Source organism: Tenrec ecaudatus, chromosome 14, assembly GCF_050624435.1.
Source record: "Tenrec ecaudatus isolate mTenEca1 chromosome 14, mTenEca1.hap1, whole genome shotgun sequence".
NCBI classification, from domain to species: Eukaryota; Metazoa; Chordata; class Mammalia; order Afrosoricida; family Tenrecidae; genus Tenrec; species Tenrec ecaudatus.
The window spans coordinates 75,085,539-75,100,504 of NC_134543.1; the positions used below are offsets into that span (position 1 = coordinate 75,085,539).

At 37.4% G+C, this 14,966-nt stretch overlaps 1 protein-coding gene across 4 annotated transcripts in view; it reads right to left on the minus strand.

Moving 5' to 3' along the window:
• Positions 1–14,966, minus strand: part of G2E3 (G2/M-phase specific E3 ubiquitin protein ligase) — an 81,219-nt gene that overhangs the window by 18,785 nt on the left and 47,468 nt on the right. For all 4 annotated transcript variants that reach the window (XM_075532146.1, XM_075532144.1, XM_075532147.1 and 1 more), the window contains 5 exons: positions 13,409–13,515; positions 12,360–12,476; positions 8,831–8,955; positions 8,595–8,724; positions 1,544–1,848 (listed from right to left, as the gene is read on the minus strand). In XM_075532146.1, the coding sequence (XP_075388261.1) occupies positions 1,544–1,848; positions 8,595–8,724; positions 8,831–8,955; positions 12,360–12,476; positions 13,409–13,515 (784 nt within the window). The remainder of the gene's footprint in view (positions 1–1,543; positions 1,849–8,594; positions 8,725–8,830; positions 8,956–12,359; positions 12,477–13,408; positions 13,516–14,966) is intronic.

Below are 14,966 nucleotides of genomic sequence, written 5' to 3' on the forward strand. Positions count from 1 at the left end.
CAATTATGTTTACATATTCTTGTTTTTATACACTGTATGAGGGGCTTCAAAACAATCATGGGAAATGGAATGAAAAGATAATGGAATTTTCTCACATATTCGTTGAAGTCCCCTCATAAACAATGAATATAAAAAAATAGATGCCTACTTATGGTACTATTGGTTCAAAATATATGAACACTTTTAAGGTTGTTGGTACATGCCACTAAGTATTATCTTCCAAAAACGAACAAATTTACTGTCTTAGCACACCCTCACAGATTTTAAAAACATTAAAAATATTTTAAAAAATTTATGCTACCTTGATAGGTCAATGGATATTTAATTTTTTATTAAACAATAAAACAATTTATTAATGAAATTAAAATTAAAAGTAACCTTAGTAGCTCTATCAATGTTTCCCCAAGTGAGCAACATTGCTCCCTGAGGACTGGGGTGTTGGTGGTGGTGCTGGAACTATCTATCTCTGGGGGCTGCAAAGGCAGATACCTACACTTCATCCTGGAATGTGGATTATAATACAAGAGTTTTTAATTGCCAGGGGTGTGCTGAATAATTTTCTGAAAAGGGGGAAGAGGGTCAAATAAGTTTGGAAACCTAAGAGTTTTTGTTAAACCACATTTTAACAGATAAAGAAGTAGACGCAGACTAAGTGCTTAATTTAAAGACAGAAAGTTGTTGATGTACACATATATAAAGTTGGATCTAGGTTCTGTAACACACACTCCAATATACTAAAGCTGCCTTGCGTTAACAATATTAGTAAGAGGGCTTTTAAAAAGGTGTTTTGAATTAAATAGTATGTATTGTATATAAGATACATTATCCTTGATAATTTCTAAATTATTTCAGTGATGCTTCAAGCAATGTTAAGTAAAGTTCTACTAATAAAAATGATACCGAAAAAGTCATATGGAATGAAATACATGCATTCTTACTCTCTTTCCAATTTCATTTTGCAGCACCAGTAGTCAAAGCTCACTGAGTAAATTCCAACTCATGGAACCACGAGAAGACACAGCAGAGGTGCCCCTATAGGTTTCTGAGACTGCAAATCATTAAGGGAATACAAAGCCTAATCCTTCTCCCACTGAGTGGCTGGTGGTTTGGAACTGCTGACCTTGGGGTTAGCAACCCAACATGTAACCCACCATGGGTAGATGATATAAAAGCTGCTGGAAATGAATGCTAAAAGTATCTGTTTTAAGGTGCCTCTTTTAATTATATAATTCTAAGAAAGTATCACCCACATCACTTATTCAAACATAGAGCTTGGATAAAAGTACAATTAAATAATTACCTTTATATAAAAACATTTCAGATGGTTATTATATAAAGAATTCATGAATAGTCCTAAGTAAATGTTTCATCACAAGTTTACATTATTACATTTTCCCCACTCCTTTTCTGTGAATATCAGTATTGTATTGATAAACTGAACGATACTATTTAGACCAGAATATGAAATATAAATTCTAACCTGATATGCCTTCCTTTACCTATGCCACATTTAGTAAATACAATTAATATATGAAATCATTACCTTGAGAATTAAGAGATAAGTTCTTTGACAAGGACCCTTCAAACAATGATGAGTTTTCAAGATGTTGCATTAAGATACTTAGGAATTCATGCTTTGATCCAGGAAGCTCTCTTCTAAAATTATCATTTTCATTCATATATGCTACTTCGATTATACATGAAGGATTAAAGTTCTGATTTTTGAATATATCTAAGGCACTATTCCAGACATTAGCTTTGTTGATATACAATTTAGTTTTTCTTTTTAATTGAAAGCCTAGCTCAGATAACACAGCTGATATGTCTCTTCTGATCTTCATTGTCTGCCTATAAAACATGAATTTTAGCATACATGTAAGTAAATACTCTAAAGTACTTCATGTGAAATGGTAGTATACAACAGTAAGAAAGAAAGAGTTTAAAAAAAAAGTTCTGCTCTGACTCCCACCCCAAAACAGAATGGTGGCTGCCTCTGATACCAAAAGGTTACTTGGTAATCTTATTTTTAAATTATTTATTCCTTTACCTAGTCTTCTACCAAGTTATCACCACCACATGCCATAAAGAGAAGGCCTTGATGGCACAGTGGTTAAACACTTGGCTTCTAATCAAAAGGTTGGCTGGCAGTTCAAATCCACCAGCAGTTGCATGGAAGAAAGAAGAGGCAGTCTGCTTCCCTAAAGATTATAGCCTTGTAAACATCATGGGTCAGTTCTACTCTGGCCTGCAGGATTTCTGAGTTACAACTGACTTGATGGTCAAAAGGTGCTTGTTGGTTTTTTTTTAAAGGCTTGTTTTTTAATGTTATTATTTATGAGAATGTTATCTCATATATGACTAATTCAGCCTATTTGTTAAGTCTCAGAAGCTCAAAATATCATGACAAACTTGCCAAATAATATCTTATTTTCATGTTCACTACAACTTTAAAAAATACGGCCAATGCAATCTCTGCTTACTACATGTAAGAACAATGGTTATGAGATATTACAAATGCACTTTTACTCATGAAGTTAACAAGAAGTTGACTCAATACTATAAACAGAATTCACAATTCCTTATATCTGGGCTTGAGTATGAGTGATCGGTTTCAATGAAACCCTCAATAATTAAAAGTGTTAGGTGCTGATGAGTCAGTTCAGACTTACAGTGACCCTATGTATAGGGCAACAAGATATTGCCTGGTCCTGTGCCATGCTTATAACTGTTTAAGTCCAATGTTTGAGCCCAATGTGACAACCCAGCTCCTTCTTTTTTTGCTGACACTCTACCAAGCATGATGTTCTTCCATAGATTAATCCCTCATTGCATGTACAAATGATGTGAGACCAAGTCTTGCCATTGTAGCTGGCTATACTTCTTTTAAGATAAAATTGTTCATTTTTCTGGTCATTAGTGGTACTCTTTAATATTCTTAGCAAACATCATAATGTAAATACCATATATACTAGAGTATAAATATGAATGCAGATGCATATGAATCAAGTGAAAATACAATGGTTTGGGTCAGGTATACCTTATTCAAAGTGACATCCTTGCTAGTCAACCCTTTAAAGACATCTTTTACAGCAGAGGAGGCCTGGTGGCGTTGGGCTATAATCTGCAAGGTTAACAGTTCAAAAACACCAGCCACTCCAAAGGGAAAATGATGGGGCTTTCTACTCCAGTAAACAGTTTGAGTCTCGGAAACCTGCAGGGCAGTTCTCCCCCATCCTATAGGGCCACTAATGAATGGGCACTGGCTGGACAGCAGTGCGTTTGGCTAGGGGTTTTGGTTTTGTACAGCCTGTTGTAATACGCTGTTTGATTTGACTGCTGCTTACATGAGCATCCAAATGAAAGGAAATCCTTGTTCTCAAATTTTTCTCAGTTCATCATGATGTTATGTATGCGCCCAGTGGTGAGCATTTTGGTTTTCTTTATACTGAGTTGCAATCCACACTGAAGGTTATAGTCTTTGATTTTCTTTTTTTTAGTCTTTGATTTTCATCAGCAATTGCTTCCAGCCCTCCTTGTTTTCAGCAAGTAAAGTTGTGTCATTTGATTATTGGAGGTTGCTAATACGCCTTCTTCATTTTAAACTACTACTCAGTGTGCCTGCAGTAAACAACATCTGACCTCCTCTCAGTTCTCTAGTGCCATGAGGCAAGGATCAGTCATGCCTCCATGCTCCCACCCATCTTTACCTACTCTGACATCAAACTTTCCTCCCACAGCACCCACAAAGTCATTGCAGTGGCCATACAGAACTCACAAACAATTCTCACATTTATGGGGGCTTATTGTTGTGGTGGTTAGGACTCATAGCGACCTGATGTAAAACAAAAACAAATCATTGGCCAGTCCTGCACCTTTCTCACAGTTGTTAAGTTGAGCCCATTGTTATAGCCACTGTGTCAATCCATCCTAACAAGGACCTTCCTCTTTTTCGCTGTCCTTCTATTTTACCAATCATGATGTCTTTCTCCAGAGTCTAGTTTTTCCCGAAAACATGTCCAAAGCACGTGAGACAAGGTCTCTTTATATATTCCTCTAACGAGCATTGTGGTGGTGTGTCTTCCAAGACAGATATATTTATTTTCTTGGCATTTCATGGTATTTTCAATATTAAAATGCATTGATTCTTTTTCAGTTTTCCTTACTCATGTCCAACTTCATCATGCATAAGAAGCAAGTGAAAATGCATTGGCCTGGATCAGGTACACCTTTGTCTCAAAGTAACATTCTTGATTTTCAATACTTCAAAAAGGTTTTGTGCAGCAGATTTACATATGAGCAAGAGCCGATGGTACTGAAAAACCGAGCTGCAATTAAAGCATCAGTCCAAATCAAGGTTCTAGGAATCAATGGAATACCAACGGAAATGTTTCAATAAACTGAAGCACTGGAAGCACTTACTTGTCTATGCCAGGAATTTTGGAAGACAGCTACTTGGCCAACTGATTGGAAAAGTTCCATGTCTGTACACATTCACAAGAAAGGTGACCCAAATAATGCTCAAATTATAGACCAATATTGTTAATATCACACACACACACACACACACACACACACACACACACACACACACACACACAAACCCACTGCCATATAGTCGATGCCAATTCAGAGAGACCCTACAGGATAGGGTAGAACTGCCCCTGTGGGTTTTTCAGACAGTAACTCTTTACAGTAATATGTCTTTACAGTAAATTTCTCTCTCAGAGCAGCTGATGGTTTCCAACTCTTGACATTACAGATTGCAGCACAACACCTAACCACTACACAATCAAGGTTTCCAATAACACAAGCAAGTAAATTTTTGCTTGACATCATCCAGTAATACATTGACAGGGAGCTGCCAGAGGTTCAAGTTGGTTTCAGAAGAGGGTGTGGTATAAGGAATATCATTGATGACGTCAGGTTAATCTTGGGTGAAAGTGGAGAATATCAGAAAGGTGTTTACTTGCACTTTATTGACTATGAAAGGCATTTGATTGTATGGATCATAACCAAGTATGGATAACCTTAAAAAGAATGGGTATTGCAGAATAATTCAATGTGTTCAAGTGGAATCTGTACATGGATCCGGAGACAGTTGTATAAACAGAACAAAGGAATACCTCATGGTTTAAAATCAAGAAAGGTGTTTGTCAGGGTTATATCCATTCACCATATTTATTCAATATGTATGCTGAACAAATCATCAGAGAAGCTGGATTATATGAGTAAGACTATGGCATGATCCCTCCCCTCATGAACCCTTGAAAATTTATAAATTATTATTATTTTTTTCATGTCTTACATTGAACTGATGTCTCCCTTCACCCACTTTTCTGTTGTCCGTCCCCCTGGGAGGGGATTATATGTAGACCATTGTGATTGGTTCCTTCTTTCTCCCCCCTACCTTCCCCTTCCCTTCCAGGTATTGCTACTCTCATTATTGGCCCTGAGTGGTTTATCTGTCCTGGATTCCCTGTGCTGTGAGCTCTTATCTGTACCAGTGTACATGGTTTGGAAGAAGGCATACTAATAGACTGCAGTATGCAGATGAACACAACCTTAATTACCGAAAGGGAAGAAGACTTTTAGCACTTGCTGAGGATCAAGGATTGCTGCTTTCAATATGGATTATGATTCAGTGTAAATAAGACCTAAATCCTCATAACTGGACTAATCGGTAACATCATGATAAACAGAGTAAAGATTGAAGTTGTCAAGGCTTTCATATTGCTTTGATCCACAATCAATGCTCACGGAAGTAGCAGTCAAGATCTTAAACAACACATTTCATTGGGTACATCTGCCAAGGGTTTATTAGGGAAGTTAATAGGTCACTACAGGTCAGGATCCGTAAACATTAAAGTCATTGGTCCACAGCAACTTCTCCCCCTCAGTCAGCAACGAAGTTTCTTTCTAGTTCTCAGCCTCTCCACCATGGAGTCCCTTGGTTTCTGCCTGTGGGACAGTATACCAGCCTGTCTGCCTGTCTCAAAGTCCCATTATATCTTGGCATTGCTCATATTGTTCTGTCCTATGCTCACCATGCCAGTCTCTGGTGTCCCTGGTCTTGGCCTCTGCCAAGTTTCAGAGTGATTTTCCCATGGTCCTGTTTTGTTTGTCCCCACCTACGCCCACACCCCGCCATTTTCTCCTGCTTCAAAGATGGCTTACCCTTATAGGCAGAGTGGTGATAATGAAAAGTGACCAATTCCCTCCAATAGTGTTACACATGCACTATTTGTATATGATTTCGTGTAAGTTAGAGAAATGGGTAGATGAGCCATATTAAGAAATTTCACTACACTATAATCACCTTGTCCTGTTTAAATGAGTGCCTGCTTGTCTATGTACAGATTCTGCATGAGCACAATTAAGTTTTCCAGAACTCCCATTCTTCACAATCTTATCTATGATTTGTTATGATCCACAGTAGTATGTCTTTACATAGTTAATAAAACATAAGCAACTATCTTTCTGGCATCCCCTGCTTTCAGCCAAGATCCATGTGGCATCAAAGAAACCCCTCATTGCAAGCCATCTTCCGAATTCTGGCAATTTCATATACTGCTGCCACCCTAAGTAGTATGAACTAGCTCCATCTGTTCCTGCCTCCATTTCTCCATCTGTAATTGAATTCATGTGCTCACAATAATCTTTTGGGGGCAAAGTCCTTGATTCATTTTTCTATATCAAGTATAAATGTGTCCCATCCCAAGACATATAATTTCCAAGCGTGGGTCTGGTTTTTGCCAGTTCTTTCTTCTCAAAAACCCTTATTCATGTCCCAAGCTGACGAAAATCAAGTCTTTAGGAACTAAGATAATTTTTCAGAATAGATTTTTCATCTAGCATGTGGGTTCCTTCCTCCTGTCTGGATCAGGAAGAACCTGAAGCTACACTTCTAGAATACGAGGCCTATTAGGGCAAGGGCAAGGAGTAAAGCTGCTCTGGGAACCATCTTTGAAAATCCAACACCAAAGTTATTTTTTAATGTTATTTGTTATATTAAAACAAATATTTATAACATAAGTTTCAGTTCTAAAAAACACTAAGTTGCACACTTACAAAGCAATTATTCACTTATAAACAGTCATTATATGAGCCAATAAAAAGATTAAGAAAAAGGCAGTCCTTAATATTTCCTCCTGTCTAGAAAACTTATAAAATATTTTCACAAAATGTTCACTTTTCTTTCTTCTTGATACTAATTTTTTAAAAATCATTTTATTGGGGGCCCATAAAGCTCTTATCATAATCTATACATCCATTGTGTGAAGAACATTTATACATATGTAGTCAGGGTCATTTAAAAAACATTTTCTTTCTCCTTGAGCCCTTGGTATCAGCTCATTTCTCCCTTCCCACATCCTCCAGGTATTGCTACATTCATTATTGGTCCTGAGGGTTTATCTGTCCTGGATTCCCTGTGTTGCAAGCTCTTATCTGTACCAGTGTACATGTTCTGGTCTAGCTGGATTTGTAAGGTAGAATTGGGGTCATGAAAATGTGTGTGTGTGTGGGGGGTGGGGGGTTGGTGGGAGAAAATAAGCATTAAAAAACTAGAGGTAAGTTGTTTCATTGGTGCTATACTGTACCCTGACTAGCTGATCTCTTCCTGTGACCCTTCTGTAAGAGGATGTCCAACCGTATACAGATGGGCTTTGAGTCTCCACTCTGTACTGCCCCTCATTCACAATGATAGGTTTTTTTTGTTCTGGGTCTTTGATGCCTGATACCTGATCCCCACGACACCTCATGATCACACAGGCTGGTGTGCTTCTTCCATGTGGGCTTTGTTGCTTCTCAGCTAGATGGCCGCTTGGTTATCTAAACCTGATACTAATTTTATCCAGAAAGTACTTAATTATACCTCAGCTATTGTTACTTTTGTCTCTTTCTATTTTCTATTGAGTAAAATCAGGGCTTCTAAAATCTTTTACCAAGCTACATTTATTTATTTAAAAGGCATAATTTCACCTGACGCAGTACAAAGACGTAATTCATCTGATTTAAATGTATATAATTATTTATACTCTCAGCCATTGGTTACTTGCTATTTTATGAAAATAAATTAATGTGGAAATATTTTTTCTATGGTAAAGACAGAGCATTCATTTACACTTGTGACATTGAAAGTAAATCCCTTAAACAAATTATTATACTATCAAGAAATAAACCATCACCTTAAATAGAATTTTTCGTTTAACAAAATGTCATGGAAATACTTGCTTGATTTTTAAATCGTCTATCTATAATCATATAACAATTCAAATGCATTTTTTCAACTGTCTTGAAAATGACCTATAACAGAAAAATCTATTTTAAATGACAATTCAATACACCACAATCAACACATTCATACACATTTAATATACATTCTTCCTATGTGCACTGCAATCTGATGTGTTACATTCTATCTCATTTCATTTCCTTTTTAAAATGTTGATTGCATTGATTATATTATCAAATGATGGGTCCTAAAATTTGAAAAAGCACGATTCCAGACACCTGTATAATCAGCTAATAGTATAACCAATGTGTTCTAATTCTCTCTAAGGATCTTTAATATTTTTTCAAATTCAAATACGCACCGCAGAAGATCTTTACTTTGGGCTCCAGGTGAATGTCTGAGTAATTTAGGTGAAGACTCTTCCAGTAAACAGTCATTAATGTCCATGCTATTTGAATTGGGTAGAGCATGTTTTTTGGCTTTTTGGAACTCTGCAAATTTAAACCCTAATGTTAGCATTATATAAATACAAGTAGTAATTTTAAAAAGTAATATATTTTAATAACATAATATTTATTCCAGATTATAAAATATTACCTGAATGATAGAGAATACCTCTACATTCCAAACACTCCCAATTTTGTTCCCATGACCGTAGTGAGGAACATGCTAAATGTGTTCCACTTGAACCACAACACTGACAGCGCTTGATTTCCCATTTGCTGAGGAAATAAAGAAAAGCGGGTAGTTACATTCAAGCATATATGTATCCTAGTTCCAACCACGGTACCATCACACTTCTAAGGCCCCACTACAAACAACCAACCACTCTGACCAAATCAGGGAAAACAGATTTTGTCTTCTATTTCCCTAAATGTTGGAACTAACTTAACACTAACATGTATATATGTACGCGCACATCAGGACGAATATAAATGAGAACTTTTTTTTCCAATGTAATTTCAGATGACTATGATCACAGGGACTGTGAAAAAAATAGAAACCTTCAACAATGGGCCCAAACACAGCAATGATTATGAGGATGGCAAAGGACCGGGCAGTGTTCCCCTCTGTTGTACATGACATGATGTAGTTATGATTTGGAAATGATACTATAGCACTGAAAAACAACAGTGCTCAACAGGGAGATTGTTGTGTCTGATATGGAAAAAGCATTTAATAAATACACAACTTGATCTAAAATATTCTCATTAAAGGTGAGGGATATTTCCTAAATAACCTTGCTCAGACACCTAAGTTCTAACAGAATTTTAACTTCCTGACTCATACATATTCATGCCTGGAGGTACTGGTCCCGAAGGAAGGAACTCTCCCACCTGGAAACAGCACGGATTCCATTGACCTAGCAGCTGAGAATGCCCCCTGGCCACTTTGGGCTTCTCATGCCTTTGGATCAACAGGTCAGAGAGAGTGTCACTGTACAGAGTGGTGTGATTGATCCTGATTACCAAGGAGAAATTGGGCTGATGTTACATAATGGAGATAAAGAAGAATATGTCTGGAATCCAGAAGATCCTGTAGGCTGTCTCTTAGTGCTACCATGCCCTGCGGTTAAAGTAAATGGTAAATTAAAGCAACCCAATCCTGACAGGACGTATAATGACCTAGACCCCTCAGAAATGAAGGTCTGGGTCACCCCACTAGGCAAAGAACCACGGGCAGTTGAGTGCTGGCCGAGGGCAAAGGTAATACAGAATGGGTAGTAGAAGAAGGTAGTTCTATCTATCAGTTACAACCACGTGATGAATTTGCAGAAGTGAAGTTTGTGCCTGTCAATATTTCTTATGTGCTTACTGAATATCTTTCCTTTGTTCATGTCTGATGTACCAGATACAATTAGATTCAGTGTGTTTTCATTTATATGTATAATAGATGTATGAGGTTAAGAATAAATGTGATTTTATTTACGTCTAGAAATTATATATGGCTAAAGAATTGCATGTAGGTGCCAAGTTGGCAAGGGTAGATGGTGACAGTTAGGTGTATGGTGCCAACCTGGCCAACAGGAGCATGGGGGAACTAATCAGGTTGCCATTTGATTGGAGGCCACGTGACAAACGGCTCTGCAAGGCCCGCCATCCTCGCTCTTGTTCTCTGGAAATCAGAGTGTGCTGCCGCTTTAGCTAGTTCTCTGCCTCAACCTGTGAGCTACACCATCGGTGGGCCAAGCCAACCCGTGGATCATGTGGCAAGACTTGAGACTCCCTCGAGACCTGCGTTGCCACACTTCTGGTACCTACATCACGTGAGCTTGAGGCTGGTAGATCCTGTCACCTTGCATTGCCTGTGTTTGATATCCCATCAGGGCCTGCTTCACTAAGCTCCAGAGCTACTGATTGTTGGTGACCCACCTGCTGTTTGCTGCCTATGGGCACACTCTGCTTGCCTTGCCCCAGGGAGGACTCCACAGTCAGCTTCCTTGACTTTGGACCCGGCAGCCCACATGAGTTGAAAGACTTCCAGTATATTAATTGTTCCACAGAAGCGAGTTGAACTGAACCCTCTGCTATATACCTTCTATTGTATAAACCTATATATATATGTTCATAAGTATCCCGGTTTTGTTTCTCTAGAGAGCCCTGCCTACCACAATCATCTAGACCCTCTCTCCAGATTTCCTCACACTGCTGTGCGGGCCAATCTATACTCTGTATGGGGGGCACTTCCTTGTGTGGATATAAATCAACCCTTTCTGAATTGGAATGGAGATGGTTCTTTGAATGTGTGGATATATGCAGGTGGGAAAAAAAGGTAGTTAGCTAGATGCCCACCTCTGGTAGGTATAAACATATCCTCCACTATTTGTGTGGATAAGGTTGTATAGGTATGTATCCTTTATGCATGTCATGCCCCTCTTCTGCAGACACTTGTGTCCATTGACAAGGAGAAAGTTGACAACTACCATGAACTTGAGTGTTTGCTATGCACCAGACCCAGCTGTCATTGTTTACAAGGATAGTAGGTAGGCGGAATCTTTAGTATTTTCATCTTTAAGAAGAAACCAAGTAACAGAGGCCCAATCACATTCACAGCCTCAGAGTGAGACTTCCAAACCAGTTTCTTTGGCTTCAAACCCTCATTCCCAGTTCCATAGTAATATTGCCCTTCTATCACTAGGGTGAGAAGAAGGAAGACTACAAAGAAAGTAGTCAAACAGAGGTCCATGTCCAAGAGAAAAGGCTAGGACACAATTTTAAAAATAGCTTCCAGGTATAAAGTTTTCATAGTTACTGGTTGGTTGATAATTGGTATATAAGAAACAGGAGTTTATGTAGGTAAATAAAAAACTGCCTAAAGTGAATTTAATGACTATTGCTCCTTAGGACTACAAGGTGCTTTATTGTTTATCTGGAATAAAGTCCAATCTGTGCCACAGTGCAATTCTTGAGGAAGGAATAATCAGTGTCTACAAAAGAATCAAATTAAGTAAACTGGGCAAGAACATAGATTACTTGGTTCTCTCAATAAGATTTCAAACCTTGAAGAATTTTTAGTCTAGTAGGATAGATAAATTTAAATAATATCAATTATACTGTGATAACTACAATAAAGATGCCACATCAAAGAAGCCCTGGTGGAAAAGCGGGTAAGCACTTAGCTCAGGTGCTAACCAAAGAGGTCATGAGAGATTTGAACCTACCAGCAGTGAAACCTATAGCATCTAAAACCCTACGGGGCAGTTCTACCTTGCTCTAGAGGGTCACTATGACTTGAAATTGATTGGAGGGCACAAGGTTTGCAGAAGACTAAGAACAAATCACTTTCCATGTAAAACAAGGTCAAATATCCTATTGGAGGTTTGAGTCTACCCTAAAGTGTCTCAAAAGAAAGGGGTGATGATCTATTTCGGGGCAAAAAAAAAGAGGACCTGATGCAAAGGGCTTAAGTGGAGAGCAAATGCTTTGAAGATGATTAGGGCAAAGAATGTACAGATGTGCTTTATACAACTGATGTATGTATATGTGTGGATTGTGATAAGAGTTGTATGAGTCCCTAATAAAATGTTAAAAAAACAAACACCCTAGGGATCATGATTTGAAATCAGTTTGATATCAACTAGTTTGGTGTTTTTATTTTGTAATAAAACTAAAACTTCCAGAAATACCTGTCAGGTGCATTATATTCTCGTCCTTCCTTGCAACGGCATCGCCGGACATCACAACGCTCATAGTGTTGTAAAAGCTCTTGATAAGCATTTTCCTCTAATTCCCAAGATGCATCTCTGCAAATGAATCAACATAATAAAGTACACTTTGACCTAAAGTGTTACATAAAATGACAGATAAATCTAAAAGTTATTTTAAAAATTCAGAGACAAACATGAAACTTAAAAAAAAAAACCTTATTATTGGCACATAACCCAAATTCAATACTTCAACCATATCACGAAGAGTTGTACAATCATCACAATACATTTTAGAACATTTTCTTCTTTCTTGTATTCACTGTAATTAGCTCCCCATCGCCCCCCTACTTTCCCTACCACACCTCTATGAATCCAGTTACTGTCCTTATAGATGTACCTATCCTGAATTTCATATACAGAAACAATAAAAACAAAAAAACTAACAACAATTAAAAAATTCAGAAAAACGTCAATCAAAACGAAAGAAAATATTAAAAACCAGAACAGCTTTAAAATGGGTCACAGGGAGACTAAATGATAAGGTGTTGAATTTTAACCTAACCACAGCTACCATACTGCACTTTTATGCAACCTGCGTGATAGCAAGGTTGGGCATGTCCCTGAGCCATGCTCAGAACGGAATCAATGGAAGACCTGCTGTTTAGAATCACTCTTTCTCTTAAACGTATAACTCTATTCATGTCATTCCATCCAATAGTGATTCTCAGTGTGAAATTTCAAACGCTACGTGGAAAATTACACAGAAATTTTCTAAAACTTGCATTTTCCACTTTTTCATTTTGCATACCACTGCGTCTTTAGTCTTCATTTTTGAGAACTAGAGAAATTCCCCCATGTATTTAAGACCCCAGCCCAATAGTCTTAGATAATTAAGAAATTTTGATGATTATAATTGTGTATAAATCAATTAAAATTATACACAACTGAAGTCTTTATGAAGAGACTTTCACGATGACTTACTCAAACATAAATAATTATTTTTAAACAGAAGACCAAAGGTTACTTACTTCTCAGGAATATGAATTCCCATTCTCAACATCTCTTCCTGAAATATATCACTATTGTTGCATACTGTGCACCGAAAGAAAAACACTCCTGCATTTATTGCTTGAACCTGAAATGAAAAGTAGAATAGCCATTGTTAAAATTTTAAATCTTTCATTAGATTACTATGATATCAATTAGATTATATTAGATTATATTATATAGTTAACGGTTAATTGTGTCCCCAGAAATGTGTGCAAAATTGGCTAGCCATGATTTTCGGTATTATGTAATTATATTCCATTTTTATGTTTTATAAATCCGAACGTCTGTACTAATGAGGCGAGATTAGTGGCAGTTATGTTAATGAGGCAGGGATTAATCTATAAGATTAAGCTGTATTTTAAGTGAATTAATATCTTTTGAGACACAAAAGAGATGAAGTAAGCAAAGATTATAAGTGCCACAGAAAGAGAAGAACCAGGAGCAAAATGCACTGTTAATCTCCTAGACCTAGGGGACAATGAATATCGCCACACATGTAAAACTCCATGGATGTGGAGATAGGGACTTTCCCCCAAGTCAACAGAAGGAAAACTGGCATCTTGAATTTCAATCTTAGCCTCCTACACTGAGAGAGAACAACCTTCCACTTGTGACATTTCTGCTATAGCAGTATTAGGAACCTAAGAAAGGAAGTACTAAGAGACTTGCTATTATTCACTTAACCATCTTACAGAAGCCTATTTTCCAGGTTAGGAGTTCTCAAGTTTGTTCTTACAGACTATTGGCACAGTTCTAAAATTTGGAGATCTGATTTAAATAGTGACTAAAAAAGGTTCTTACATTTTCTATAATTTTTTCTCAATCTTTAGTACCTAATATGTCATGTGCCCAAATAGTGTTGTCTACTATATTCTGTTACTAAGACAATATGACTTTGAGTTGATTTATCAAGGAAAGATTCTTCTACATAAAGGATGTTTCTATTTTTAACTCAATCTGTATCCATAAAGACAGGAGTATAAAAGCCAAGTCTCAGAGCAAATACAAACACAGAAGGATTAGGAAGAGGTATTCAGAAATAAACAAATGTGAATCTATTAGAAAAAGTCTCTAGTCTGAAAATTTTTTTAAAAGTATAACATATTTATGTATTTAACAATATTTAACCACTGCTATGTCACTATGAAGGAGCCACCTTGGAGACACAGTGGTTAAACACTCAGCTGTCAATCAAAATGTCCGAGGTTCGAACGAACCAGCCATTTCCCGGGAGAAAGATGTGGCAGTCTGCTTCTGCAAAGACGTATGGCCTAGGAAATCCCATTGGACAGCTCAACTCTGCCCTGTAGGGTAGCTGTGAGTTCAAGTCAATTGCAAGGCAGGAGGTTTGGTTTTCAAGTTTAGGTCCCTATAAGTCATAGCAACTTGGTGACTCCAAGCAATAACATATATAGTGGCAAACACTATGCTGGGTACAAAAATTAGAAACATAAAATTACTTTTATCTTACCTCAAAAGAATTGTAGAGTAGGCATGTTGTTATGCTTATAAGTATTATATACGAGGGGGTACCCC